General features: G+C 51.2%; 1 protein-coding gene across 1 annotated transcript; it reads left to right on the top strand.

The window, feature by feature from the left end:
• The first annotated feature begins 11622 nt into the window (after positions 1-11622).
• Cdr2l (cerebellar degeneration related protein 2 like) lies at positions 11623-26720 on the top strand. Its single transcript, XM_069993059.1, has 5 exons — positions 11623-11792; positions 20680-20792; positions 22028-22176; positions 23090-23254; positions 24177-26720. Exons 1-5 carry the CDS (start codon positions 11714-11716, stop codon positions 25066-25068), a joined length of 1398 nt encoding a protein of 465 aa, XP_069849160.1. The 5' UTR covers positions 11623-11713; the 3' UTR covers positions 25069-26720.
• The last annotated feature ends 257 nt before the right edge of the window (positions 26721-26977 follow it).

Raw genomic sequence — 26977 nt, 5'->3', positions numbered from 1 at the left:
TAATCCTAGCTACTTTAGGAGGCTGAGATCTGAGGATTGAAGTTCAAAGCCAGCCCAAGCGGGAATGTCTGTGAGACTCTAATCTCCACTAAATGACCAGAAAACCGGAAGTAGTACCGTGGCTCAAGTGGTAGAGTGCTAGCCTTGAGCTGAAGAGCTCAAGGACAGCACCCAGGCCCAGAGTTCAAGCCCCATGACGGACCAACAGAAAACAAACAAACAAAAAGAAAAGAAAATGATCTGGAAGGTGAGAGTTGAGAATGACGGAACCTAGATGACCTTAGGTGGGATGGAGAGGAGGAATGCAAGTTCCAGGAAAGCTCCTGAAACTTGCTGGGCTATGTGTTCTAGAGACCATTGCTATGTAACAACCTTCCCCATACACAGGGTGATAGCATAATCATTTTTTTCGGTTCTAAAGTCTGTGGGCTATTCAGACAGGCCCCAGTGGAGACTACTCATCTCTGGCTCCATGATCTCTGGGTCCCCAGCTGAGAACACTAGAATGGATAGGACAGGCTTAACTCACAACAGTTGGAGGCCGAAACCATCTAGAAGCTTCTTCACTCCCGTATATAGTGCCCAGACTGAGAGATCCCAAAGGCTGTGCTCAGGTGAGGCTGAAAGACAGAATGACCTCATGTGACTGACATATGACTCAGGCCCCTACAGTAAAGACGGGGGGGGGGGGGGGGGCGGGGGCGGGGGAGAGCTAAGAAAGATGCTCCCTTGGGAGTTCACCCCTGGAATCCTAGCTACTCAAGAGGTTGAGATCTGAGAATGAGGGTTCAAAACCAGCTCGAGAAGGAAAGTCATGTGACTCTTGTCTCCAATTAACCAGCAAAAAGCGAGAAGAGGAACTGTGGCTCAAGTGGTGGTGTGCTTAGCCAGGAGTGGAAAGGTCAGTGGGAACACCAGCACCAGCACAAAGCTCCAACACAAAGAAGAGAGTGTTCCCACAGAACAGGGAAGGAGAGCAAGGCCCTGTCGTACCTAGCCCAGAAGTAACATACAAACTTACTAACCATCAGATTCTACTGGCCCAAAGAATTGCAAGCCACCAGACTCAAGGGAAAGGGACTTAGAGCCCACCTCTCCAAGGAGGAAGGCCAAGAAGGTGAGGGCACATTTAAAACTATCATGTTGCAAAGTGTGGTTGTTCACACCTGTAATACCTGCACTCGGAGATGGGGGCAGGAGGATTGCAAGGTTGAAGCCAGCCTGGGCCTGTCTTAAAGACCAGATAGGTAGGTAGGTAGGTAGATAGATAGATAGTCTGTGCACATTGTCTGTGCTCCATACACCTTTCTCTAAACTTGGCCCTTGTCTCCAAGTCTTCCCAGTGTTATTTCTCAGTGAACAGTAGCTTCCAGGGGTTCAAGCCAGTGTCACCTTCCCTACCTGTCCTCACCCCTCCATTACCCCAGTCAGCAGGTGTTGGTGTGGTGATATCTTGTACCTTCCTACTTCCTTCCCTCTCCTCTGATCCATCACCTTCCCCTCCTCCGTTCTCTGCAGAACAGCTGAGGTCACTTAAAAATGCACCTGACTACCCCGCCCCCTCCCACACCAGCTGGAAACACTTGGCTGGGAACCATGTTGGTGGGTCTCCCCCACCACCTCCAGGGCCCTGCTGGTCTGACACTGGCCCTGTCCTCAGCTCCTGGCATGTCCCCACATTCTTCCTTTGTTTACTCCAGTCCTCTCAGCAGTGTTTGCCTGGGCCTGCCTGCAGGTTGTCTCCATTACCGGGATCCTCTTCGCACTCTTCATATGGTGGTTCCTTTCTCATCCTTTGGGGTCTTAGCTTTCCCTGAGAGATTCTTCCCCCCACCCCCAGCTATTGTTGCAATCTTCAGCGTTTCTTAACATTTTTACTACCACCATTTTCACACACGCACATGCACCAATTCCAAGGCTTGAACTCAGGGCTTCTTGTTCTCACATAGCTCCTTGAGTCACACCCCTATTTCTAGCTTTTTGCTGGTTAACTGGGAATAAGAGTCTTAAGGATTTTTCTCCTGTGCTGGTTTGAAACCATGATCCTCAGATCTCAGCCTCCTGAGTAGCTAGGATTACAGGTGTGTGCCACCAGTGCCCGGCTCCATTTTCAATAGTGTCGCCTTTTTTTTTTTTTTTTTTTGCCAGTCATGGGGCCTGAATTCTGTCCCTGAGTTCTTCAGCTCAAGGCTAGCGCTCTACCACTTGAGCCATAGCGCCACTTCCGGCTTTTTCTGCTTATGTGGTACTGAGGAATCGAACCCAGGGCTTCATGCATGCAAGGCAAGCACTCTACCACTGAGCCACCTTCCCAGCCATTGTCACCTTTTTATGTGTTTGGGTTTGTCTCTTACTGGAATTCAAGCTTGGTGTGATCACAGCAGGGACTGAGTCTGCCTCTTAGCACACAGCAAGAGTTTATTGGGCAAATTAGTGAAGAGAAGCCCGGATTTCTGGTCTGGGTGGTTGTAGCTACTTAGAGGGTCCACTTGAAATCACAGGAATGATACAGTTCAGCCAACTGCCCCATCTAAAGAACTAAAAGATTCATCTTAGGACTGTGGTAAGTGGGCAGGTTGATCTTGCTCAGCACAAAATGATAAGATGTGGTAAGATGTAAGATGTGGTGTTAGTGGGTCACCCAGGAGAAGAATGAAAAAGGATGCCAGCAAATTTGGTTCTGTCATTGGTTTTGGGGGGGGGGGAAACACCCAGCACTGGTGGCTCACACCTGTAATCCTAGCTACTTAGGAGGCTGAGATCTGAGGATCACAGTTCAAAGCCAGCCTGGGCAGGAAAGTTCCTGAGACGCTTATCTCCAATGAACTACCAGAAAACTGGAAGTGGCACTGTTGGCTCAAAGTGATAGAGCGTTAGCCTTAAGTGAAAAAGCTCAGGGACATTATCCAGGCCCTGAGTTCAAGCCCCAAGACTGACAAATAATAGAAACAAAAAATAAATACACATACACACACACACACACACAACCTCTTTGTGCAAGAAATGGGGCTTAAATTCAGGACCTGGGCATTGTCAACTTACAAGGCTAACACCCTACCACTCTACCACTTCCTGCTTTTGGGTGGTTAATTGGAGATAGGTCTCAAGGACTTTTCCTGTTTGGGGCTGGCTTTAAACCTTGATCCTCAGGTCTCAGCCTCCTGAGTAGTGAGGATCGACCATCCTCTTTGTTTATCCACCGGGCATCATAATGCACATTATCCTGTGGCATGGGTCACTGTCTTCAAGGAGTTCTCGACCACTTGGAGGCTGATGAGCCACAGGCACTGATGGGCACAACATCCAATGATGTGAATGAGACTCAGAAGCATCCTAAGCAGCCATGGACCGGTGTGCTCTGGGGCTTCTCCACAGCCCTCTCCTCTACAAGCCCAAGGCCTGGCCTTCTGCCTCCCAGCCAGGAAGGTAAAAAGGTTCTGGGATGGGCTTCAGGAGTCCTGCCCAAGGTTAGTGGGGAGGGGTTGGGAGTGGAGGTTGGGTATTTGTGATGGACAAGGACTTGATCCCCAGCTCAAATGATACGCAGTCCACAATGGTGTTCCTGTAACAATAACAAGACTCTAATAGCCCACATGGAAGAGTGCATGGCCCAGACATGCAAGCCTCCCAGCCACCCCCTGAGGACCTGCATTGTCCCGGTCAGCATCCTAAGGGTCACTCCACTGATAGCAAGACCTGGAGGATTCGAGGTAGAGGTAGACCCATGGAAGCACTTCCTGACCACAACAAGGACTGCGAGAACCTTCCATCATTCCCCTTTCCCTTTCCCAGCAGACAAATTGTCTGGGACAGACAGACAGACTCGGGGACGAGGGGGAAGGACACCCGCTGACCTCAGTCATTCAGTTATTGGAAGCGCCTCGCCCCACCAGGCGCTGACCTCACACTGGTGGAAGGGACGGATGGAGCAAGAATGCCCAGTGTAGGGAGGAGGGAGGGGGAGGGGAGCAGAGGAGGGGTGTGTACCCCGCGAGGCAGGCGTGGCCGGGAGGGCCTGGGGAAGGATTCCTGACCCTTCCACCTTAACCCCAGCTGCGCCCTGCGGGTCTGCCGCAGGGAACGGGCCGGGCGCAGCAGGCCTCGCTCGCTCCCCTCTCCCGGCGTCAGCGCTGCCCGCGCTCCCGTCATTTCCGGCCAGCTAAGCGGGGCTGGGTGCGGAGGTGGAGGATGGAGACTAAGGGCGGGGCAGCCGCAACTCGGCTGAGCAGCGGTGTCCCCGGCTGGAGTCCACATGCCCACCTGGGTATGGGGAGCAGGATGTCAGCGGCCCCTGCGCGCCTGGGGTGGGCGCCTGTCAACCCTCGACGTCTCCGGCTCCGGGAGGGATGGAGTCCCCCCCCCCACCCAAGGCACTTGGGTTTGGGTGCCCTGGACAAGAGCTGATGAAGTACCAGGGCTCCAAGGGTTCCCCAGGTCAGGTAGCGAGGTCCCCTGTGCCACCCCTGGGCACTGAGCTCCCCACCCTGCTAAATGGGCCCCATGACAGGGCTTCCTGGCTGGTGGCTCAGGGAAGCCCGGCCCTGTGCATCTGGGAAGGCAGAGCTGATGTTCTTCATGGAGTAGGTTTTGTTTGTTTGGGCCTTGGGATATACTCAGTTCCTTCTTCATACAAGCTAGGAAAGGGCTTGAGCCATGCCCCCACCCCATTCTTTTTAGTTTCTTTCTTTTTTTTCTTTTGTCGGTCGTGGGGCTTGAACTCTGGGCCTGGGCGCTGCCCTTCAGCTCTTCAGCTCAAGGAGAGCACTCTACCACTTGAGCCACAGTGCCACTTCCGGTTTTCTGGTTCATGGGAGATAAGAGTCTCACACCTTTCCTGCCTGGGCTGGCTTTGAACCTCAATCCTCAGATCCCTGCCTCCTGAGTAGCTAGGATGACTGGCATGAGGGCTTTTTAGTTTCTTTTAATAGAAAGTCTGCTAACTCTACCCAGGCTGGCTTTGATGATCCTCCTGGTCCACCTCCAGGAGACAGGAATGAGACAGGCAAGAGCCATTCAGGTTAGCACCACCATGCCCAGCTTGTCAGCTGCTAGTTTAGAACATGCTTAGTCCAGATCAAGCAGCAGACCCAGCACAGGGCTGGCACACAGAAAGAAAGCACGCCATCTGCCAGCAAATCCCCAGCTCTAGAGTCACCTGCACTCAGTGCCCTGCAGAGGAAGGACCAGAGAAAGACCAAGGGTTCCACCATCTTGGCCAAGGTTGGTTGGTTGCCCAGCTTCAGCCCCACCCCCATCTGGGCCATCCGCCTTGGATGAATGAACATGGAGAATCTAACCTTCCTCCTCCAGCCTGTTTTCATCTCCAGTCCCTTCTGCTTGGTGTGTGACAGACCTGCGTCTATGTATGGCTGGAGCAGGAGCGAGAATGGTTTCCAGAAAGGAGAATGCTTGGGTTAGACAAGGAGAGGGGTTGGCCAATGTGGACAAGGATAAAAAGTCTGAGAGGTGAAGCCGGGCACTGGTGGCTCACGCCTGTAATCCTAGCTACTCAGGAGGCTGAGATCTGAGGATCGCGGTTCAAAGCCAGCCCGGGCAGGAGAGACCATGAGACTCCTATCTCCAATAAACCACCAGAAAACCGGAAGTGGCGCTGTAGCTCAAGTGGTAGAGCGCTCGCCTTGAGCTGAAGAGCTGAGGGACAGCGCCCAAGCCCAGAGTTCAAGCCCCACGACCGACCAAAAGAAACAAAAAAAAAGTCTGAGAGGTGAGCCAGGAGCTGGACAACTTTCAATCCAGGTTGGGAGTGGGGGAAGTGTGGAATCTAAGTTGTGACCAGGCTGGCTTCCAACCTTGATTCTCAGATCTTAGCCTCCTGAGTATTTAGGATTACAGGTGTGAGCCACTAGTGCCTGGCTAGGGAAGGAATGCTTAGTAGGCAGAGTTTTAATTTTATAAGATGTAAAGAATTCAGGAAACAGGACTGGGAAGGTGGCTTAGTGGTAGAGTGCTTGCTTATCATGCATGAAGCCCTGGGTTCAATTCCTCAATACCACATACACAGAAAAAGCTGGAAGTGGTGCTGTGGCTCAAGTGGTAGAGCATTAGCCTTGAGGAAAAGAATCTCAGGGACAGTGCCAAGACCCTGAGTTTAAGCCCCAGGACTGGCAAAAAGAAAGAAAGAAAGAAAGAAAGAAAGGAAGGAAGGAAGGAAAGAAAGAAAGAAAGAAAGGAAAGAAAGGAAAGAAAGAAAGAAAAGAAAGAAAGAAAGGCAAAAAGAATTCAGGAAACAGATGCTATGCAACATTATAATTTTATTTAAGACCATTGAACTGTACACTTAAACATTGTTAAGCTGGACATGGTGATATAATGCTGTAACCCCAGCTACTAAGGAAGCAGAGGCAAGAGGATCACAAATTTGAAGTCAGCCTGGGTAACTTAGACACTGGTTCAGAATAAAAAGGGATATGGCTCAGTGGTAGAGTGCTTGTCCAGCATGCCTTCTGAGGGCCTTGGGTTCAATCCCCGAACTACATAAAGGAAAAGATGTTAAGATGGCATATTTTACACTATGTATATTTACCACAATAAAATACCTAATTAAAAAAAAACAAGAGCTAGAGGCATGGCTCATGTGGTAGAGCACCAGCTATGAGCAAACAAGAGTATGAGGGCCTGAGTTCAAAGCCCCAGTACCCTCATAAAAAATAAATCAATTAAAAAAAAAAGAGCCTTGGACCTTTGGGATTTCTCATGTCTCCCCACAGACAAACCTAATTACATTGATCAGATTTGAACTTCATACACATGACGACACGGTATTGTGACCTAACCATACCCCAAAATGTCTCAGCATCTAATCCCCCAAAACCTCTCAATATGGGAGTTTGGACTGCATAAGGGATTTTGCACATGTGTTAATTTAAGAACATTGAGAGTTGAAAATCACTGTGTGTTATTCAGGGGGACAAACATCATTATAAAATAGGTGATAGCAAAAGGCAGAGCCATACCACGTTAGAAGGATTGCTGAATTTTTTTTTGTCAATCCCGGGGTTTGAACTCAGCCTGGGCACTGTCCCTGAGCTTCTTTTGCTCAAGGTTAGCACTCTACCACTTGAAACACAGTGTTACTTCTGGCCTTTTCTGTGTATATGATACTGAGGAATGGAACCCAGAGCTTCATGCATGCCAGGCAAGCACTCTACCACTAAGCCACATTCCCAGCCCTCATTGTTGGCTTTTAAGACAGAAAAAGGAGCCATGAGCTAAGGAAAAACACAGTTCTGCCAATACCTTGACTTGAACCAGCAATATTCATGTCAGACCCCGATAAAACTGCAAGGTAATAAACGTGTGCTGTTTCAAGGCAGTATATGTGGGACCATTTGCTTGAGAGCTAGGAAATGAATGTAAATATTTGCTGTTAGTATCTGCCCTCTTAATATTTACCATATAATATTTCATTATATGAAACACTGTGTGTATGTGCTTGTGTGTGTGCACACGTGTGTGCACATGCACGTGCTGGGATTTGACTCAGGACTTGCACACTGTTCCTTAGCTTTTTCTCTCAAGGCTGTTGCTTTACCACTTAATCCACAACTCCACTTCCAGCTTGATGCTGGCTAATTGGAATTAAGAGTCTTATGGACTTTCCTATCTGGGCTAGCTTCAAACTGCAGTCCTCAGATCTCAGCCTCCTGGGTAGTTAGATTACAGGTGTGAGACACAAGTGCCTGGCTTTTTCATCGACTGTTGATAAGCATTTGGGGATTTCCAGTGTAAGACATTATGACATGTGCTGCTAGGAACATTCTTGTGTCTTTTTGTTAACATACCTTGTTTTCATTTCTCTTGCACATATATGGGACTAGAATTTCTGGTTTCCAAGAATTGTGTGTCAAACTACATAGAATCATTGAGGACCTATCCTGCTTGGTGAGCATCTACTGCTAGCTGAGAACTTGCTTCAGCAGAAGAGAGCCAAGGTCACCTCACTTCCCAGAAATACCTTTAATCTATTCAATGCCTAGTTGATGAGTGCTGAAGATATAAAGGTCCTCTTTGCATTGCCACTTGGAATAGCTTGGAAGGGTCACCCCAGATTCAGAGCTCTTGGAGATGGCTTTTTTTTTTTTTTGTCTGTCATTGGGCTTGAACTCTGGGCCTGGGTGCTGATCCTCAGCTCTTCAGTTCAAGGCTAGTGCTCTACCACTTGAGCCACAGTGCCACTGCCGGTTTTCTGATGATTCATTGGAGATAAGAGTCTCATGGACTTTCCTGCCTGGGCTGGCTTTGAACCGTGACCTCAGCCTCCTGAGTAGCTAGGATTACAGTGGTGAGCCACTTGCGTCCAGCTAAGAGGGGGCTTTTTTGAGGTGGCATCTCAAGCCCTCCCTCTGCCTAACCCTGCAGCTTCCTCTGCAGTGCAGTGCACTCCCTAATCAACTCTCTTCATCCCAGCACCAGTTGCCTGGGAATCCCAACTTGACAAACCAACAATGTGAGGGAATTCCAGTTGCTCAGTATTCTTTTTTTTTTTTTGGTTCAGGTCGTGGGGCCTGGGTGCTGTCCCTCAGCTCTTCAGCTCAAGGCTAGCACTCTACCACTTCCAGCTTTTTTCTTTTTGCTTATGTGGTGCTGAGGAATCGAACCCAGGGCCTCATGCGTGCAAGGCAAGTGCTCTACCACTGGGCCACCTTCCCAGCCCTTGCTCGGTATTCTTGTTAATACTCTTGTCTTAAAATTAAACAGTTTAGCCACTCACTTGGTAAGCTGAGTGTCTCAGTTTTCTGTCACTATAACGAATACCTTAAATAATGAACTGTTATGGTTTGGAAGTGTCCTCTAAAACCTTATGCTATCAAGCCCTACGACCAACAAAAAATAAATAAATAGCAACCAACCTTCATTAATTTATACCAGGAGCATGATATCATACAAAGTACTTGATGGTCACAGAAATGAATGAACAAACTAAAGGCTTGGTCACTAGCCTATTAGGTAGCGCTACTGGAAAGTGGTGAAACTTTTCAGATGAAGGACCTGTGGAAAGGAAGTTAGGTCATTGGGGGTGGGGCCTGTGGGAAGGAAGTTAGGTCATTGGCCCTTGCCTTTAAAGGGGATATTGAGTCCCTAGTTCTTTCCTGGCTCTCTCTTTGCTTCCTAGCTGCCATTAGGTAATGAATGTCCTCTGCTATATACTCCCACTATGATATACTACCTTGCTACAAGTCCAAAAGCAAGGGAACTAAACAACCATGGACTGAAACCTTGGAGAATAAACCTTTTCTCCTAAGTTGATTTATCTCAGGTATTTTGTCACAGGGATGGAAAACTATGTTAGTTACTTCTTACAGCTCTGACTAAGATAGATTTGTTTGGGCTTACGTTTTCAGAGCATTTGGTCCAGGCTTACTTGGCCTTGTGTACTTGGGGAGAATGTAACACACCAGCTGGAGCATGTGGTGAGGACATTCTTCCATTCCCTTCTTGGTGGACAGGTAGCAGAGACTGGGGATGAGAAGGAGCAAGGACAAGATATAACCCCCAAGGACACACCCTTGATGACCTACTTCCTTCAGTAGGTCCTATTTCCTGTCTTTCAATCCCCCCCCATAGCATCATTCCATTATGAACCCATCAAGGGATTAATCCATTAAGTCAGAGCCCCCATGTTCTACTTGACCCATCATAAACAACCTCCAGAGGATGCTTTTATTAATCTGGGCATTTCTCAATCCAATCGGGTTAATTAAAATTAACTATTACACTTACAAACCAACTTACAAAGACCATTCAGAAGGCCCAGATCTCTAAAGGCTCTACCACTGCCCAGCAACAGCACCATCTTTTTTTTTTTTTTTTGGGTCCTGTCATGGGGCCTGAACTCAAGGCCTGGGCGCTGTCCCTGAGCTCTTCAGCTCAAAGCTAGCGCTCTACCACTTGAGCCACAGCGCCACTTCCGGCTTTTTTCTTTTTGCTTATGTGGTGCTGAGGAATCAAACCCAGGGCTTTGAGCATGCAAGTCGAGCGCTTTACCACTGAGCCACCTTCCCAGCCCCCAGCACCATCTTTTTATTTTCTTTTTTCTTTCCTTTTTTTTTTCTTTTTGTGCTAGTGCTGGGACTTGAACTCAGGGCCTCACATTCTCAACTGAGCTTTCTTGTTTTCTGCTGGTACTCTTCCACTTGAGCCACAGCTCCAGCCTGCATAACACTACCCTTGAAATCAAGCCTCTAACACATATGGGAGTTGGGGATAGGGGATGAGGGCATTAAAGACTCAAAGTATATCAGTAATGGTTTTTTATTATGGATTTAATTTGCATTTCCCTGATGACTAAAGAAGTTAAGAACCTTATATGTTTGTTGGGCCATTTATCTTACAGGCTAGGCAGACACTTTATCACTAAGAGCCACACCCATTTTCTTCTTGTATTTTTTGTTTTTGAGATAGGGTCTGACCTGTAACTCACCATCTTACTTCTAGCTCTTCAGAAGCTGCGATTACAGGCGTGACCCACCTGGCCCAGCTCTGGTTAAGTCTTTTATATACTTTTCTTCTAAGTTTTAGCCTTTCTCTGATGGATTTGCAGGTGGTTTTTCTCTTTCTTTTTCTGTATTTTGGCTATACATCCTTTGTTGGCTATATTATGACCTATATTCAGAGGTCTAGCCGGTGGGTGGGAGCCAGCAAAAATTACTTACATGAATGCTTGAGTCTGAAAATTCCTGTAAGGAAGGAATACTTGGGTCGGTGAAATGGGTGGTTTAAACAGGTACAGTTGGATAGGGATACCCCAGGAAAAAGGAAACAAAAACTTAAAAGAGAAAGGCCCAGAAGGCAAGTAACACACCCTCAACCCTTCACTACACCCGGCCTGCTTCGGTTTTTCCAGCCAGAGGCTTTTAAACCTTAGAAGATTATAAGTTAACACCATTCAAAGAATGTTCATGGGAGGTGTCGGTGGGCCAGCTTGGGTTGGTTTTCTTTTGGAGGGGAATTTCCGCTGTGAACAAGAGACCGATCCTTACTTGCTGTCATCCAGAAGGAGCGACAACACGTAGACAAATAACTTCAGATGGACCCAAAGAAGCGGGGGCGGGGGGGGGGGAGCGAGGGCGCGAGGGGGGCGTGGGGCGCTGACCCAGCAACTCCCACAGCAGGACGCCAGGAAGGTCCCCCTCCCGGCCCCGCCTCCCGCTTTGCATACGCGTCCTGATTGGCTGGCGGCGGCCGACCCCACCCCGCGGAGCTGTTGGGCTTGGGGAAGCTGCGGGCCCAGGGCCGGCCCAGCCGAGATGCGGCGTCGGCGGCGGCTCGGGGCGTCGCGGGCCGGGCCGGGGACGCGCGCGGGCCGGAGCTGAGCACCGGGGGCCCGCCGCGATGCCCGCGCCCTTCTAAGCTCCAGAACCATCGGGCGCGCCTGAACCTTCTCTCCCACCATCCCGCTCTTGGTCCCCACCCCTCCAATCCTTTGTGCCGCGGTTACCCCCCGACTCTGCGGGACTCTCCCCCCCGCCATCCCCGGGGCGAGCGAGACTCCGGACTCCCCTCCCCGCGGGCACCGGGCAGGCGGCCCATGGCGAGGGGGCGCGGCGCGGGCAGGGGCGACGCGGGAGGCCGGGCCCGCCTCGGCCGCCGCCGCCGCATTGTCCCGGCCCCCGCGCCCCGGCCCTGAGCGGCAGCGGCGCCGCCCGCCCCGCCGCCGCAGCGCCCGCCCCCCGCCAGCGCCCCGCGCGGGGCCATGCGGAGAGCCGCGGGCATGGAGGACTTCCCGGCCGAGGAAGAGGAGCCCTGGTACGACCAGCAGGATCTGGAGCAGGGTGAGCGCGTGGCGCAGGGAGGGCGGGCGGGAGGGGAGGACGCGGGTGCCCCTGCGACCCCGGGCCCGCTACTCCATTGTTGGGGGAGGCGGGGTGACCGTCACCCGGGCTGGGCTGGGCTTGAACCCGGGCAGCGCTGAGTCGGGAGGATGGGAGGAAGGGGGGTGGGCCGATGTGGACAGTAGTAGATCCTTGTCCAGTAAATCCTGGACGGGGCGGAAGGAGACCTACAGAAGTGCCTGGGTATTCTTCCCATTTCTCCACCCAGAGGCGGCCACAGTTCGGGTGCCCCTGGTTTTGTTGGGGGGCAGGGGACTATGGGGGGGGTGGCGAGGGGGGGTGGCGATGGGGGCTCAGGGCCTGTTCGGGTGAGAGCGTGTAATCTAGGTGAAGGGAAGTCATCTCTGGAGATCCAGCCGCACCTGTTCCTGCCAGGATTTCCGAGCGCTGCTGAGACTAGCAGAAAGTTTCCCCGACTCGCTTGACTGTACCCAGGGAAGGGGGTGGGTGCGGGCACCAAGCCCGGCAAACAGAAAAGCCCCAATCTGTCTTCCTGAGGGGAGGAGGAATCGCCTAGCCCCCTTCCCTTCCCAGGACCTCCTCCCCCAAATGGCTTCCTGCCTAGGGAAGGTCGAGTTGGGGAACTGTAGACCACGTCCCAACACAGAGCCTGAGAAATGAGGGGAGCCGTCCCTTCCACCACCACCGCGTCCCTCCGAGGGCGCATCTCGGGGCGGCGAGGGCCACTGGAAGAGGTTAGAATCTGGTGATGAGGTGGCATCACTGGGAGGAGGGGTGGAGCTGTTGGGACAGGAAGGAGAAGACTTGAGGGTCATGGCTGAAGCCTGCTGGAATGGAATCAAATCCATCTTCTCCAACACCAAAGGGCCGCTTTCTTGGATGCTGAGGGCTCTGAAGGGACAAAAACAAATGTCCAGGGAGAAGGGACCTTCCCACTGTCATCTGTAAAGCCCGGAGGCTGTGGACACAAGCCTGGCACATTCAGTGTCCTTGGTACCCTGGTCTCTGTCTCAGAAGACCTAGAGCTCTGGCTCTAGGTCCCCACAGAGAACATCCACCCAGATCCTGCAGCCTTTGTTTCCCTGCCCTGACCCACTTCTCCAGGCAGCCAAGACTCACAGGCAGATGAGGCTCTATCCTTGTGCTTAGAACTGTGGGTCAATCAGAGACTTGGAGGAGGTGGGGGGGGTGAATCATGCCAGATGGAGGATGTTATGCTAAGATCCTGCTGTGCGCTATTCTGTGGACTGTAGCCTCAGCCATCCTGTGGTGAGATGCCCCCCATACTGGCTAGGACAATGTCCTCTCCCACCCTGGATAACTTTTCCATTCCACAAACACCTCTGGGCCTCACTTGCATGCTAGATCCCATCTTGGAAATTCAGAAGAGTGACCACCTTGACCTCTAGTTCTACCTGGGCCTGTGGAGGAGGCTTGCTTGTAACTATAGGTGGCAAGCGTGTGTCGATGACTTCCTGGAAGTGGCAGTTGCTAAGTTCAAGGGAAGATGGCCTCCAGGGAAGGCAGATGCTGATACCGTTGGCGTCTCATTTAGTTCCAGCACTCTTGATGAAGGCTTGGCACTGTGCCCAGCCCAGATGTGGGAGGAAGGAGCCAGGGAGCTGGGGCAGGAAGGCGATGAGTGGCTTCTGAGGATAGGGAAGTGTGGAGATTCCAGTAGGGCCCCTGAGCTTGGTGAGGAAATGGGCCCTATAGGCCCCCATCTTTTCTGTCCCTGCTAGTCTGTACTAGTCATGTGGGTAGCTGGAGCCCAGGAACAAGTTGGGGAGGGAGAACTAGTAATTAGACCTACTGGAAAGCAACTGGAACTTCCCACCAGAATCCAAAGTATCTGTCTGCCATGGGCCAGGGGCTGTGCTGAGCCTGCCCTCTGAGGACCCCACATTCCAGCAGAAAAGACGGAAATGAGATCACACCAACAGCTGTGTCCCCTCAACGGGGGATTTGCAATCCCCTGCACCAGACACAGTAAAGCTTGCACTGGAGGGCCGAGGAAGGAGGAGAAAAGGACATTTGTACCAAGGCCCAGGAGCCAAATGAGAAACTAGACAGTAAGAAGTGGGGGTTACAACCACTGAAGCACCAGCACCCCACCTCTGCCTGGCTAGGAGAGCAGCTGCAGCGGGGGTCACATACCTGTTGAATTCCTCTTTCCTACACCCAGTCCTCAAATTCTCTTCTGTCCCAGCTGCTCTCTGGTGGCCTCTGGGTGGCCCAGAGGGGATGATTTTCCTCTCTAGTCATTCATCAAGTCCCCCTCTTTCCCCTAGCCAAATACAAACCTGACTTCACTTTCCACATGTTTGGCCCTAGAGCCAAACTGTGACTGTGGCTGTGTCCCAAGGGAAGGAAGTGATTGAGACAGACAAGGGCCTAGATTTGCTGCGTTCTCTCTACCCACTGCCACGACCACTTTAAAAATAGAAAAAACCATGAATTATTAAGCGCTGGCTCTCTGTCTACCCACCCCCTCCCCCACATTGGGCCCAGTGGGGCAGACTGTGTGGATACCTCTGTCCAGGCAGAGATGGCTGCTGACTCACAGATTTGAAAGTCCCGGGCACCTGCCTAGCCTGACCTTGAGTCCTCTCCCTCTAGGGAGAGCTCTGACATGGCAAAAGGAGAGGACATTCTTCTTCCATCTTGGCTGTCCTAAAAGACCTGACCACCACTCTCCTCCTCTCCAAATCTGTGAGCTCCAGAATTCCTGAGAATCCCTGTTCCTTTCCTTCCAGTCTATTCTGGAGTCTGCCCTTCCTGGCCGAGGATTTTCATGTTTCTGGTGGTGCTAGGGATTGAACTCAGTGCCCTGAGCTTCCTAAGGCAGGCGTTCTACCACTTGAGCCATGCCTTCTTTTCCAGCTTTTTGCTGGTTAATTGGAGGTAAGAGTCAAATTTGTCTGCCTAAACTGGCAGTCTCCTTAAATCTCAGTGTTGCTGGGAGCCGGTGGCTCCTGCCTTTAACCCTAGCTACTCAGGAGGTTGAGATCTGAGGATCACAGTTCAAAGCCAGCCCAGGCAGGAAAAGTCCATGAGACTCTTATCGCCAACAACCACCAGAAAAACCAGAAGTGGCACTGTGACTCAAATGGTAGAACGCTTGCCTTGAGGTGAAGAGCTGAGGGACAGCACCCAGGCCCCGAGTTCAAGCCCCATGACCCAAAAAACAAACAAATAAAAAAACTCAGCCTCCTGAGTAGCTCGGATTACAGGTGTGAGCCACCAGTGCTTGGCTTGATGGTTATTTTCTAGGTAGGGTCTTTCTGTATTCCTTGGGCAGCCTAGGCTGTAATACTCCTGTTCATGCTGCTGGAGGTGTTAGGTGTGTGCTTTTGTGCCCAGCCATTGCTTTAGATGGAGTCTCACAAACTTCTTTTTGCCCAGGCTGGTCTAGAACCATGATCCCTCAATCTCTGCTTCCCCCCAAGTAGCTAAGATAACAGGCTTGAACCACTGTACCTGGCTTTGCTTTTGAGACAGCCAATATGTAACCTGCCTGGCCTTGAACTTCATTGGAGATTTCCTTTCAAAGACAGCCCCTGAACCCTTAGCCATTCCCTCTCAGGCCTCTGGAGCAATGCATCATAAAAACACTGAAGTCCCTTGGAAGGAACCCCAGAAAACCCTGAGGCCCAGGCAGGGGAAGTGTGAGCTCAGACGCCACAGCTTCCCTGGCTTGGTCCTGTTTATCTGGCCATAGTCATCTGTTTGTCACTCAGCACAAATCCCACAAAGCCACCCTCCCCGGAACCTGGAGCTGCCTGGTGATACTGAGTCTTCTACCCTGCAGCTTCTAGACTCCTGCGATTCTCCTGTGGGGGAATCTGGCTGGGACCAGTGTCGTGGTCTGAGATACTCCTCCTTGTCCCCAGGTGGCTTGCACTATGACCCCTCCTCCCTGTCCCTGAAGAAGTAGGTGACTAGGTTATGAAGCAGTCTCTGAGGACCCCACTCATAGTACCAAGTGTGGACAATAGGACTCCGAAAGCCAGACACACACTGACCTGGAAGGAGAAGCACTCGGGCCTTTCCTCTCTCCCCCTCTGACGCTGTGTCTTTGGGCCCTGGTGAAGGTGCAGAGGCCCCACACAGGCCACCTTGTAGAGTGCTAGCAACAGCCTCTTTGAAGACCACGTCATAATTCGTGTGTGTGTGTGTGTGTGTGTGTGTGTGTGTGTGTGTGTGTGTGTTTGCAAGTACTGGTGCTTGCTCTCCCTTAGCTTTTTCTTTTTTTTTTTTTTTTGGGTCCGGTCGTGGGGCCTGAACTCTGGGCCTGGGCGCTGTCCCTCAGCTCTTCAGCTCAAGGCTAGCGCTCTACCACTTGAGCCACAGCGTCACTTCCGGCTTTTTGCTTTTTTGCTTATGTGGTGCTGAGGAATTGAACCCAGGGCCTCATGCATGCAAGGCAAGCGCTCTACCACTGAGCCACCTTCCCAGCCCCTCCCTTAGCTTTTTCACTCAAGGCTGGCATTCTACCACTACAGCAACAGCTCCACATTTGGCTTTTTGGTGGTTAACTAGAAATAAGAGTCTCTCCATTTTGTCTACTTACGCTGGCTTCCAATCTCAAGTCTTCAGATCTCAGCCTCTTTTTTTTTTTTTTTTTTTTTTTGTACACAGCACCACTTCCAGTTTTCTGGTGATTAATTGGAGATGAGAGTCTCACAGACTTTCCTGCTCTGGCTGGCTTTGAACCATGATCCTCAGATCTCAGCCTCCTGAGTAGCTAGAATTACAGGCGTGAGCTACTGGTGCCCTGCTAAGGTTTCAGGTTTGTTTTGATGATATTTGGCCTTTTGTTCATGCCAATAGCAATCAGGCCCCTCTGGCTTCCAGTTAAGTCCTGTGTCTAGTTTGGCTTTGCTTAAGGGTCCCATGAGGAAGGCCTCCAACCACCTGCCTGACATGTAGCAAACGGCTAAGCAGAGACAACCATATTTATGAAGTTTGTTAGGAGGAAAAAGGAAGCCCACCCAGTAGTAGTATTAGGTCTAAAAAGGAAAAGCATTAATGCTGGGGCCAGTGGCTCACGCCTGTAATCCTAGCTACTCCGGAGGCTGAGATCTGAGGGTCACAGTTCAAGCCAGCCTGGGCAGGAAAGTTCATGAGACTCTTGTTTCTAATTAAACACCAAAAAACTGGAAGTGGAACTGTGGCTCAAGGTGGTAGAGCACTAGCCTTGAGTGAAAAAGCTCAGGAACAACACATAGGCCCTGAGTTCAGGCCCCCCAACCGACAGAAAAAAGAAAAAGCATTAACCAGCTGAATCCTTGGACCACATCATATAGGCCCTAGTAGATTCGTTTTTATGCATCTTGATCCAGATTTACACCATCATCCTAGATTGAAGGCTGTCTTAGCAAACAGGCCGTAAAATAGAAAGACCAAATCTTTCTTGCTTTGGACAGAAAATAGACCAAAAAGGCTCACCCTTTGGATCATGGCTCAGGTCCTCATCTGGTTGGGAAGAGACCCTATCTTAAAAATAACCAGTGAGGGACTGGAGGCATGGCTCAGTTAGTAAAGTGCTAGCCAGTGACCAAAAACATCAGGTACCCAGTTCAAGTCCTGATCTTGGACCAAAAAATAATAATAATCAATGAAAAGCCGATGGCTCATACCTGAAGTCCTAGATACTCAGGAGTCTGAGATCTGACGGTCATAGGCCAAAGCACACAAATCCATGAGACTCTTTTTTTTATTTTATTTTATTTTATTTGAGAACATACTGTACAGAGGGGTTACAATTACATGGGCAGGATAATGCATACATTTCTTACCAAGCATTGCAGCCTCCTCCTTTGTTTACCCTTCACCTCCCTTCCCAGCCTCCCCCCTCCCCCTCCATGAGACTCTTTTATTTCCAGTTACCTAGCAAAAAGCATGGAGTGGAGATGTGGCTCAAGTGGTAGAGCACCAGCCTTGAGTCATAAGCCAAGAAAAAGCTAAATGAGATGAAGGCCTTGAGTTGAAGCCCAGAACTGGCACAAAAAAAGAAAAGAAGAGAGACAGAAACAGAGAGAGAGAGAAGAGGGGAGGGAGGAAGGAAGGAAGGAAGGAAGGAAGGAAGGAAGGAAGGAAGGAAGGAAGGAAATAGAATAATGAAGCCTGTTGGGGGAGGAGAAATGAGGGAGAGTGATGGAGGAGAGAGGTTGATGAGGTGTAAGTTGTTGAGATGGATGGAAATGTCACAGTGAAACCCCCCTTGTACAATTAATGGGTGCCAATAAAAAACTTAATTAAAAAGATAAAAAGAAAAGAATTAAAGCTATTTTAGAAAACAGCATGGTGTCTCAGCCTGAGCTTACCCTAAGGATCTCTTTAAGGACTTACTTTCTTCCATCAGTCTCTGTCTTTGGATTAAACCCACTTAAAAAATTATATATATTTACATATTTTATTATTAATAACTATTTTCTTTCTGGGTGGTGCTGGGGTTTGGATTTAGGGTATTACACTTGCTGGACAGGCACTCTACCACTCCTGCCACACCTCATCTTTTTTGAACTTTATTTTTTAAATAGCCTCCCAAATTGGCCTTGGATTGCAATTCTGCTCCCTGTAACTTCCCCAGTAACTGTGACTACACCTGTTTATTGGTTGAGATATGTTGTCACTGACACAGGTTGGCCTTGATCCTCCTAATTGTCACCTCCATAGTTGCTGGGCAAAAAAAAAAAAAAAAAAAAATTGCTTAACTTTATTGTATAATTCACATACTATAAAATTCACCTATTTAAGCTGGGTGCCAGTGACTCTGGCCTGTAAGCCTAGCTACTCAGGAGGCTGAACTCTGAGGATCACGGTTCAAAACCAGCCTAGGCAGGAAAGTCCTTGAGACTCTCATCTCCAATTAACCACCAGAAAACTGGAAGTGGTGCTGTGGCTCAGGTGGTAGAGTGCTAGCCCTGAGCATAGAGCTAAGGGACAGTGCCCAGGCCCAGAGTTCAAGCCCCATGACTGGCAAAAAAAAAAAAAAAAAAAAAATTCACCCATTTGATGGGTTCAATTTAGTCTGGTCAGAGACTTGTATGTTCACAATCATAATCAACCTTAAAATAGTCCACTCCCCCATGATTTTGTAGAAACAAAAAAAAAATTAATATATCGGGCTGGGAAGGTGGCTCAGTGGTAGAGTGCTTGCCTTACATGCATGAGGCCCTAGGTTCGATTCCTCAGCACCACATAAGCAAAAAGAAAAAAGCCAGAAGTGGCGCTGTGGCTCAAGTGGTAGAGCGCTAGCCTTGAGCTGAAGAGCTGAGGGACAGCGCCCAGGCCCAGAGTTCAGGCCCCATGACCGGACCCCCCCCCAAAAAAATTAATATATCAAATATACATAAATGTGGAAGGATGGATCTGCACGCTAACTGTCTAGGCACTTTCACACAGACCCATAAGGAAAAGTTTTAGAGGGAAGTGAGGGTGTGGTCCAAGTGGTAGAACTCAGCCTTGAGCAAAGAAGCGAAGCAAGGCTTGGGATGCCAGTGGCTTATGCCTGTAATCCCAGCTACTCAGGAGGCTGAGATCTGAGGATTGAGGTTCAAAGCCAACCCTGGCAAAAAAGACTTTATCTCCCATTAACCAGAAAAGGGCTGGAAGCAGAGCTGTGGCTCAAGTAGTAGAACTCTCTAGCCTTGAGCATAAAAGCTCAGGGACAGCACCCAGGACCTGAGTTCAAGCCCCAGGACCAGTACAGGGGGAAAACAAAAAACAACAAAGAAAGAAAGAAGCTTTAGGGCTCTCAGTACCTGCCACATTCTTTTACCCCAACATGAATCCTAAAAACAGGACAGATTTACTCTGAACCCACCTTTGTCCGAGCGTGAGGGAGAAGTTCCAGTTCTACAAGGTACCAGAACTGGGCTGCTAAAGAAAGATTATTTGCCATCCAAAGAAAGGAGAAGTTTGGGGGAGGGCCATGCGTCACCAGCCATCTAATAGCTCCCAGCTGAGGTAATGAGACCAGCCAGCTGGTGACTATGGGAAAGATGCTTTTCCTTGGCCTGCCTGTGACCTATAACATGACGAAGCTGGATCAACCCACCCAATTCTATACTGTGCCCTATCTGCCCCTCGCTGAGCCCCTACTCACCCTTCAAAGCCAAATTGCAACATTGCTCATTTGCCTCTTAGAAGCTTCTTTACATACTGACTCCTTAGCCTCCTATGTTTATTGATGTACTTAGTATATTCTACTTACTCATTCTTTGCAAAATGATGTATTATAGATCTGCTCTGTACCATGTATTGTCCTAGACCCTGGGCCTATCAGTGAACAAAATATAATTAGTTATGGGTAATAAACAAGAAAAATGAATATGTTGTTTGCTTAGATGGTGCTAGGAGAAAAATTAAGGAAGAGAGAGAATGCAGAGCAGGGGAGACTTCAGCTTTGAATCCCATGGTTGGCAAAGACCATACCATCACACCCAGGAAAAGGTGACATTAAAAGACAGACTTGTTTCTAATCACAGTCTTCCTGTGATCCTAGCACTCAAGAGGCTGAGGTAATAAGATCCTGAGTTTGAGACCAGCCTGGGATACTTAAGGAGGCTGTCTAAGAGCAAGTAACTCTTGCTTATAATCCTAACTACTCAAAAGGCTGAGATCCAAGGATTGAAGCCTGAAACTAATTCAGACAAGAAAGTCTGAGAGATTCTATCTTCAATTATCCATCAAAAAACCAGAAGTGGCGCTGTGGCACAAGTGGTAGAGCACTAGCCTTGAGCTGAAGAGCTGAGGGACAGCGCCGAGACCCAGCATTCAAGCCCCATGAACGACCAAAAAAAAAAAAAAAAATGCTGGCCTTTCTCACAGTGCTGTGTTCTCCTGCCCCCGCCCTCAGACTTACACCTGGCGGCAGAACTGGGAAAGACCCTGCTGGAGAGGAACAAGGAGCTGGAGGAGTCTCTTCAGCAGATGTACTCCACCAATGAGGAGCAAGTGCAGGAGATTGAGGTAAGCGCCTGGCGCAGCCTCCTCACGAGCAGCTCTGTGCATGCAGCCTCCTCCCATCGAGAGCCTGCTGTGCAAGAAGCACCCTCTGAGCAGACAGCCCTGATCCCAAGGCCTTGTACAGCTCACAACCTGCTCGGCTGTCCTAGGCACCCCCACTGTCTTTATCTCTTGCTCAACTGAAGATAAACTGCTCAGCCGGTGCCTACCCGCCTGTAATCCTGGCTACTCATGATGCAGAGATCTAAGGATCACGGTTCAAAGCCAGCCTAGGCAGGAAAGTCTGTGAGATACTTATCTCCAATAAACCACTAGAAAACCGGAAGTGACACTGTGGCCCAAGTGGTAGAGCTCTGGCCTTGAGCCGAATAGTTGAGGGATAGTGCCCAGGCCCAGAGTTCAAGCCCCATGACTGACCAAAAAAAAGAAAAAGATAAACCATTCAAAAGCAGTAAGTGTGTCCATAGGAGTGAGCTAGGCAGAGATACCAGCCCTGCTTCCTTCAAAAGTTCACTCCAGCCGGATGCCAGTGGCTTACGCCTGTAATCCTAGCTACTCAGGAGGCTGAGATCTGAGGATCATGGTTCAAAGCCAGCCCAGGCAGGAAAGTCTGTGAGATTTTTATCTCCAATAAAAACCACTCAAACCAGAAGTGGCACTGTGGCTTAAGCAGTAGAGCACTCACCTTGAGCTGAAGAGCGCAGGGACAGCACCCAAGCCCAGAGTTCAAGCCCCACAACCGACCAAAAACAAAAACATAAAGTTCACTCCAGCCAGGTACTGGTGGCTCATACCTGTAATCCTAGCTACTTAGGAGGTTGAGATCTGAAGACTGCAGTTCAAAGCCAACCCAGGCAGGAAAATACAAGAGATTTTTATCTCCAATTATTGAACTATCAAAAATCTGGAAGTGGGTTGGGAAGGTGGCTCAGTGGTAGAGTGCTTGTGTCGCATGCATGAAGCCCTGGGTTCGATTCCTCAGCACCACATAAGCAAAAAGCCCGAAGTGGCACTGTGGCTCTAGTGGTAGAGCATTCGGCTTGAGCTGAAGAGCTGAGGGACAGCGCCCAGGCCCAGAGTTCAGGTCCCACGACTGACAAAAAATAAAAATAAATCTGGAAGTGGAGCTGTGCTCAAAGTGGTAGAGCAGTAGCCTTGAGCACAAAAGCAAAGGAGCAGTGCCCAGGCCCTGAGTTCAAACAAAAACTGTTTAACTACAACTCACCTCTTGCTCATAGTATCTGACCAAGCAGCTAGACACGCTACGGCACGTGAACGAGCAGCACGCCAAAGTGTATGAGCAGCTGGACCTGACTGCCCGAGATCTGGAGCTGACCAACCAGAGGCTGGTGCTGGAGAGTAAGGCTGCCCAGCAGAAGATCCATGGGTGAGGGCTGGGCCGAGGTGGGGGAGGGGAGAGGCCCAGGGCTGAGTGCACCTGGGCCTGGGGCAGGGGGGGAGAGGGGGATCCCAGGCCAGGACCCCAGGATGGTGCTGAGTTTTGTCCTCACCAGTTCAACACCAGGCTGTTTTAGACAATAAGATGAGGTGCCGGTGGCTCACGCCTGTAATCCTGGCTACTCAGGAGACTGAGATATGAGGATCCCAGTTCAAAGTCAGCCTGGGTAGGAAAGTCTATGAGAGTCTTACCTCCAAATAACCAGACAAAGAGGGAAAGTGGAACTGTGGCTCAAGTGGTAGAGTGCTAGTCTTGAGCAAAAAGGAGGCAGTGTCTAGCATGCTGAGATCCCTGTTCATCTCAGCAGACTCAAGGTTGGGTGATTTTGTTTTGGTGTTGGTATTGGCCCTTGAACGCAAGAACTTGTGGTCTTGCCTGGTTTTTATGCTCAAGGTTTGATGCTCTACCACTTGATAAGAACCCCATGGGGGCTGGGAAGGTGGCTCAGTGTTAGAGCGCTTGGCTTGCATGCCTGAGGCCCTGGGTTCGATTCCTAAGCACCACATAAGCAAAAAGAAAAAAGCTGGAAGTGGCGCTGTGGCTCAAGTGGTAGAGTGCTAGCCTTGAGCTGAAGAGCTGAGGGACAGCGCCCAGGCCCAGAGTTCAGGCCCCACGACCAGACCCCCAAAAAAAAAAAAAAAGAATCTCATGAATTTGTTTGTCTGGGCTGGTTTTCAACCAGAATCCTCAGATCTCAGCCTCCTGCGTAGCTAGGGTTACAGGCATGAGCCACCATGCCCGGCCACTCATGTCCCTTCGTCCACAGTGAGCCAGGACTGCCCTGAGTAGGCTTTTCTGTCCCCTTCAAACTTCTCCCATCCATGTGATCCCCTCACCTCAGGCTGACAGAGACCATCGAGCGTCTTCAGACCCAGGTGGAGGAGCTGCAAGCCCAGGTGGAGCAGCTGCGGGGCCTGGAGCAGCTGCAGGTGCGCCGGGAAAAGCGGGAACGCAGGAGGACTATCCACACGTTCCCCTGCCTCAAGGAACTGTGCAGCAGCCCCCGGTAGGTGAGGGTCCCCAGGGTCTCTGAATCCCAGGAGTGCCAGTCAGGGGAAAAAGGCAAAGATGGACAACAGGCAGCAGGTGGGAGGGAGGGTTGGTAGTTCATCCGGGACACAGACAGTAGTGGCCAGGACACACTGCTCTGTCGATTTAACACTCACCGCTTCCAAGGCATGTTTTGCCCACCACCACCACAGGTAAGGAAATTGGAGCTTGGTGCTGTTTCATCCAAGGTCATGTGCTTAACAAGAGGCACAGATAGGTTCTAAACCAAGGTTCTAAACCAGGAGGACTTAAGCACTGCACCTTTCAGTGCCCATTAAATCTAAGATGGACAAGAAACACTAAATGAAGCCTGCCACCTGTGGCTTACACGTGTAATCCTAGCTACTCAGGAGATCTGAGATCTGAGGATTGCAATTCAGTCAGCCAGGGCAGGAACATCTCTGAAACTCTTATCTCTAATTAACCACCAAAAAGCCCAAAGTGGAGCTGTGGTTCAAGTTGTAGAGTACCAGCCTTGATCAAGAAAGCTAAGGACAGCACCCAGACCCTGAGCTCAAGCCCCAGTACTGAACACTTGTGGCTCACACCTGTAGCCCTAGCTACTCAAAAGACTGAAATCTGAGGACTGCAGTTCAAAGCCAGCCCAGGCACAGAAGCTTGAGAGTCTCTTCTCTCCAGTTATCCAGCCAAAAGCCAAAGTAGAAGTGTGGCTCAAGTGGTAGAGGGCCAGCGTTGAGGGAAAAAGTCCAGCTAAAGGGTAAGGCCCTGATTTCAAGTTCCAGAAAGAGCACTAAAATAAGAGCAAAAAGAGTGGTGGGGTGAGGGGGACCCTCGGCTGAGCTTGTAGCGCAGTGCATCCCAGGATGCACGGGGGCCTTTGGCCCTGACCAGTGACCGCCCATCCCTCCCCCCTGCAGGTGCGAGGATGCCTTCCGCCTGCACAGCTCCTCGCTGGAGCTGGGCCCTCGGCCCCTAGAGCAGGAGAACGAGCGGCTGCAGACCTTGGTGGGGGTGCTTCGTTCCCAGGTGAGCCAGGAACGCCAGCGCAAGGACCGGGCTGAGCGAGAGTACACAGCGGTACTGCAGGAGTACACAGAGCTGGAGGGTCAGCTGTGTGAGATGGAGGGCTGCCGCCTGCGGGTGCAGGAGCTGGAGGCCGAGCTGCTGGAGCTACAGCAGATGAAGCAGGCCAAGACCTACCTGCTAGGCCGGGATGACCACCTGGCTGAGGCCCTGCTAGCCCCCCTGGCCCAGGCCCCTGAGGCTGACGATCCTCAGCCAGGAAGTGGGGACGGTTGCGGAGGCCAGGATGGGATCTCCTCTCCCACGGCCTCCCCCGGACATGCAGTGCGGAAGAGCTGCAGCGACACTGCGCTCAATGCCATCGTGGCCAAAGACCCAGCCAGCAGGCACGCAGGCAACCTCACCCTGCATGCCAACAGCGTGCGCCGGCGGGGCATGTCCATCCTGCGAGAGGTGGACGAGCAGTACCACGCGCTGCTGGACAAGTACGAGGAGCTGTTGAGCAAGTGCCGGCAGCACGGGGCCGCGGTGCGGCACGCAGGCGTGCAGACCTCCCGGCCCATCTCCCGGGACAGCTCGTGGAGGGACCTGCGGGGTGGCGAGGATGGCCAAGGGGAGGCCAAGACGGGCGAGAAGAGTCTGAGCCAACACGTGGAGGCCGTAGACAAGAGGCTGGAGCAGAGCCAGCCCGAGTACAAGGCGCTCTTCAAGGAGATTTTCGCCAGGATCCAGAAGACCAAGGCGGACATCAACGCCACCAAAGTCAAGACGCACAGCAGCAAGTGACCCCTTCCCAGCCCACAGCCTCCCCCGGGCTCCCGGCTCTGGGGTCCCTCATGCCTGGCCCGCCATCTTTGTTGAGGAAAGGGACCCTTTAGCCACACTGTGTTCTGGCGGGCGTATGAGGTGAGGCCACTCTGGTGTGGGGATCTAGCATATTCCTGGCTCATGGAGTGGCCTGCCTGCCCTGTCTTCTAAGATCCCTTGGCCACCCCGCTTCAGCCTGAAGGCACAGCTCAGTTTCAAAGCCAAACACCCCCATTCCCTGCACCCCAGGCTTCCAGGCTCCGAGCCTCTCTCTCAGAGGGTGGCTGAATGGCAGGAAGCAACTCTGGCTCAGCTGACTTTGTTTTCCCTTCCCCAAAGTTGTTTTTCTGAGAGATTTGTAATGCAAGTCTCCTTGACTGTCTCCCCACCTCCCCCCCCCCCCCCCCCCCCGTGCCACAACTGGAAACACTTGAAAAGGGAAGTCTCAGAGCCAGCCAGTGCTGGTTTCCAGAGCCCCCTAGACCACCCACTGCTTCTCTCCAGCCATGACATGCTGTCATTCCCTTAGTACCAGCTGTCCCACCCACCCCCTTCCAGAGCCCTGAGCAGGTCACAGATGGCCCTGGCACTGCAAAGCCAGGCCCAGTGTCCCCTGCTCCAGCCATGGCAGGGACCCTCAGTTCATGACAGATCTGTAGCCAATCAGAAGAGGGGGAGATGGCGCCCCCTTCCGCAGCCATACACAAGTGGTGCCCATTTCCCTCAGATCCAACATCCTCCACCTCCAGCCTTGGAAAAGCCTTCTGGGCAGGAAACTCACTAGGAGCCAGGATGGCTAGGGAGCCCCCCCCCCCCCCATGTCTGCAACCACCTCTGCCTCCCGTCTCTGCGCTGCCCCATCTCAGGGACCATGATGTCTCATCTCTCCCATGCTCCCAGCCCGGGCACAGGGCGCAGCTGCAACACCCCTCCCCCTAGAATGTCTTGGGCATGTGCTTCCAGCCAGTGCTCTCCGTGTCACCCCGGTTTCCTCTTTACTGGGGACTACCCATGATTCTCACCTCACATTGGGCAGAGGCAGGGACAAGAACACGCTCCTTCCCCCACCCGAAATGCCCGCTCTTCACCTCTCAGCTTTGGGGGGAAGGCCCTCTGGAGGCACCAGCTTACCCCTAAAGGGTTAAGATTTCAGAGAATCAGCCAAGAAATGTCCAGGTCCCCAGCTTGCCCTCAGCTTCTGGTTCCTTCTGCCACCCTCCCTGAGACCCTGGTAGTCCAAGAAGCCGTGGAAGACAGTGGCCCTGCCCTGAGTGGAGACCACAGCGGAAACCTTCATGCCTTATTCTTTCTAATGGGTAAAGGGGTTTTCTTAGCATGCCTGACCTCCCTGGAGATGCCACCGAGCTCCCGGAGGCCCTGTGACGCCAGCCGCCCGCTGGGTCTCTCTGTTCAGACAACTTGGAATCTCACCCTTTGGGGCTGGACAGTTCCCAGCCTTCCGTGTCTGTGTCATATTGGGGCGGGAGGGGGGAGCTCTGGTCTCTTTGCTCCCAGCTCTGTAGCAGCCACCCAGCATCCCCTTTGAAGTGTACATGAGAGAAATATATTTACAAATGCTTTATTCTCTTCTTTAATAAAAAAAAAATGTACCAGTATTCTAAAAGCCAAAACAGCCCTGCTATTTATTTTTGTGAGTCATGGGGCTTGAACTCTGGGCCTGGGCGCTGTCCCTCACCTCTTTAGCTCAAGGCCAGAGCTCTACCACTTGAGCCACAACACCACTTCCGGTTTTCTGGTGGCTTATTGGAGATAAGAGTCTCTCGGACTTTCCTGCCCTGGCTGGCTTTGAACCGTGTTCCTCAGCTAGGATTACAGGAGTGAGCCAGCAGCACCCGGCCAGCCCTACAGTCGTGTGGTGTGTGTGTGT

This window comes from Dipodomys merriami, unplaced genomic scaffold, assembly GCF_024711535.1.
Source record: "Dipodomys merriami isolate MVZ:Mamm:240054 unplaced genomic scaffold, mDipMer1.0.p SCAF_42, whole genome shotgun sequence".
Taxonomy (NCBI): Eukaryota; Metazoa; Chordata; class Mammalia; order Rodentia; family Heteromyidae; genus Dipodomys; species Dipodomys merriami.
Note: the sequence above shows the minus strand (reverse complement) of the source record. Positions and strands in the feature narration are given on the sequence as shown.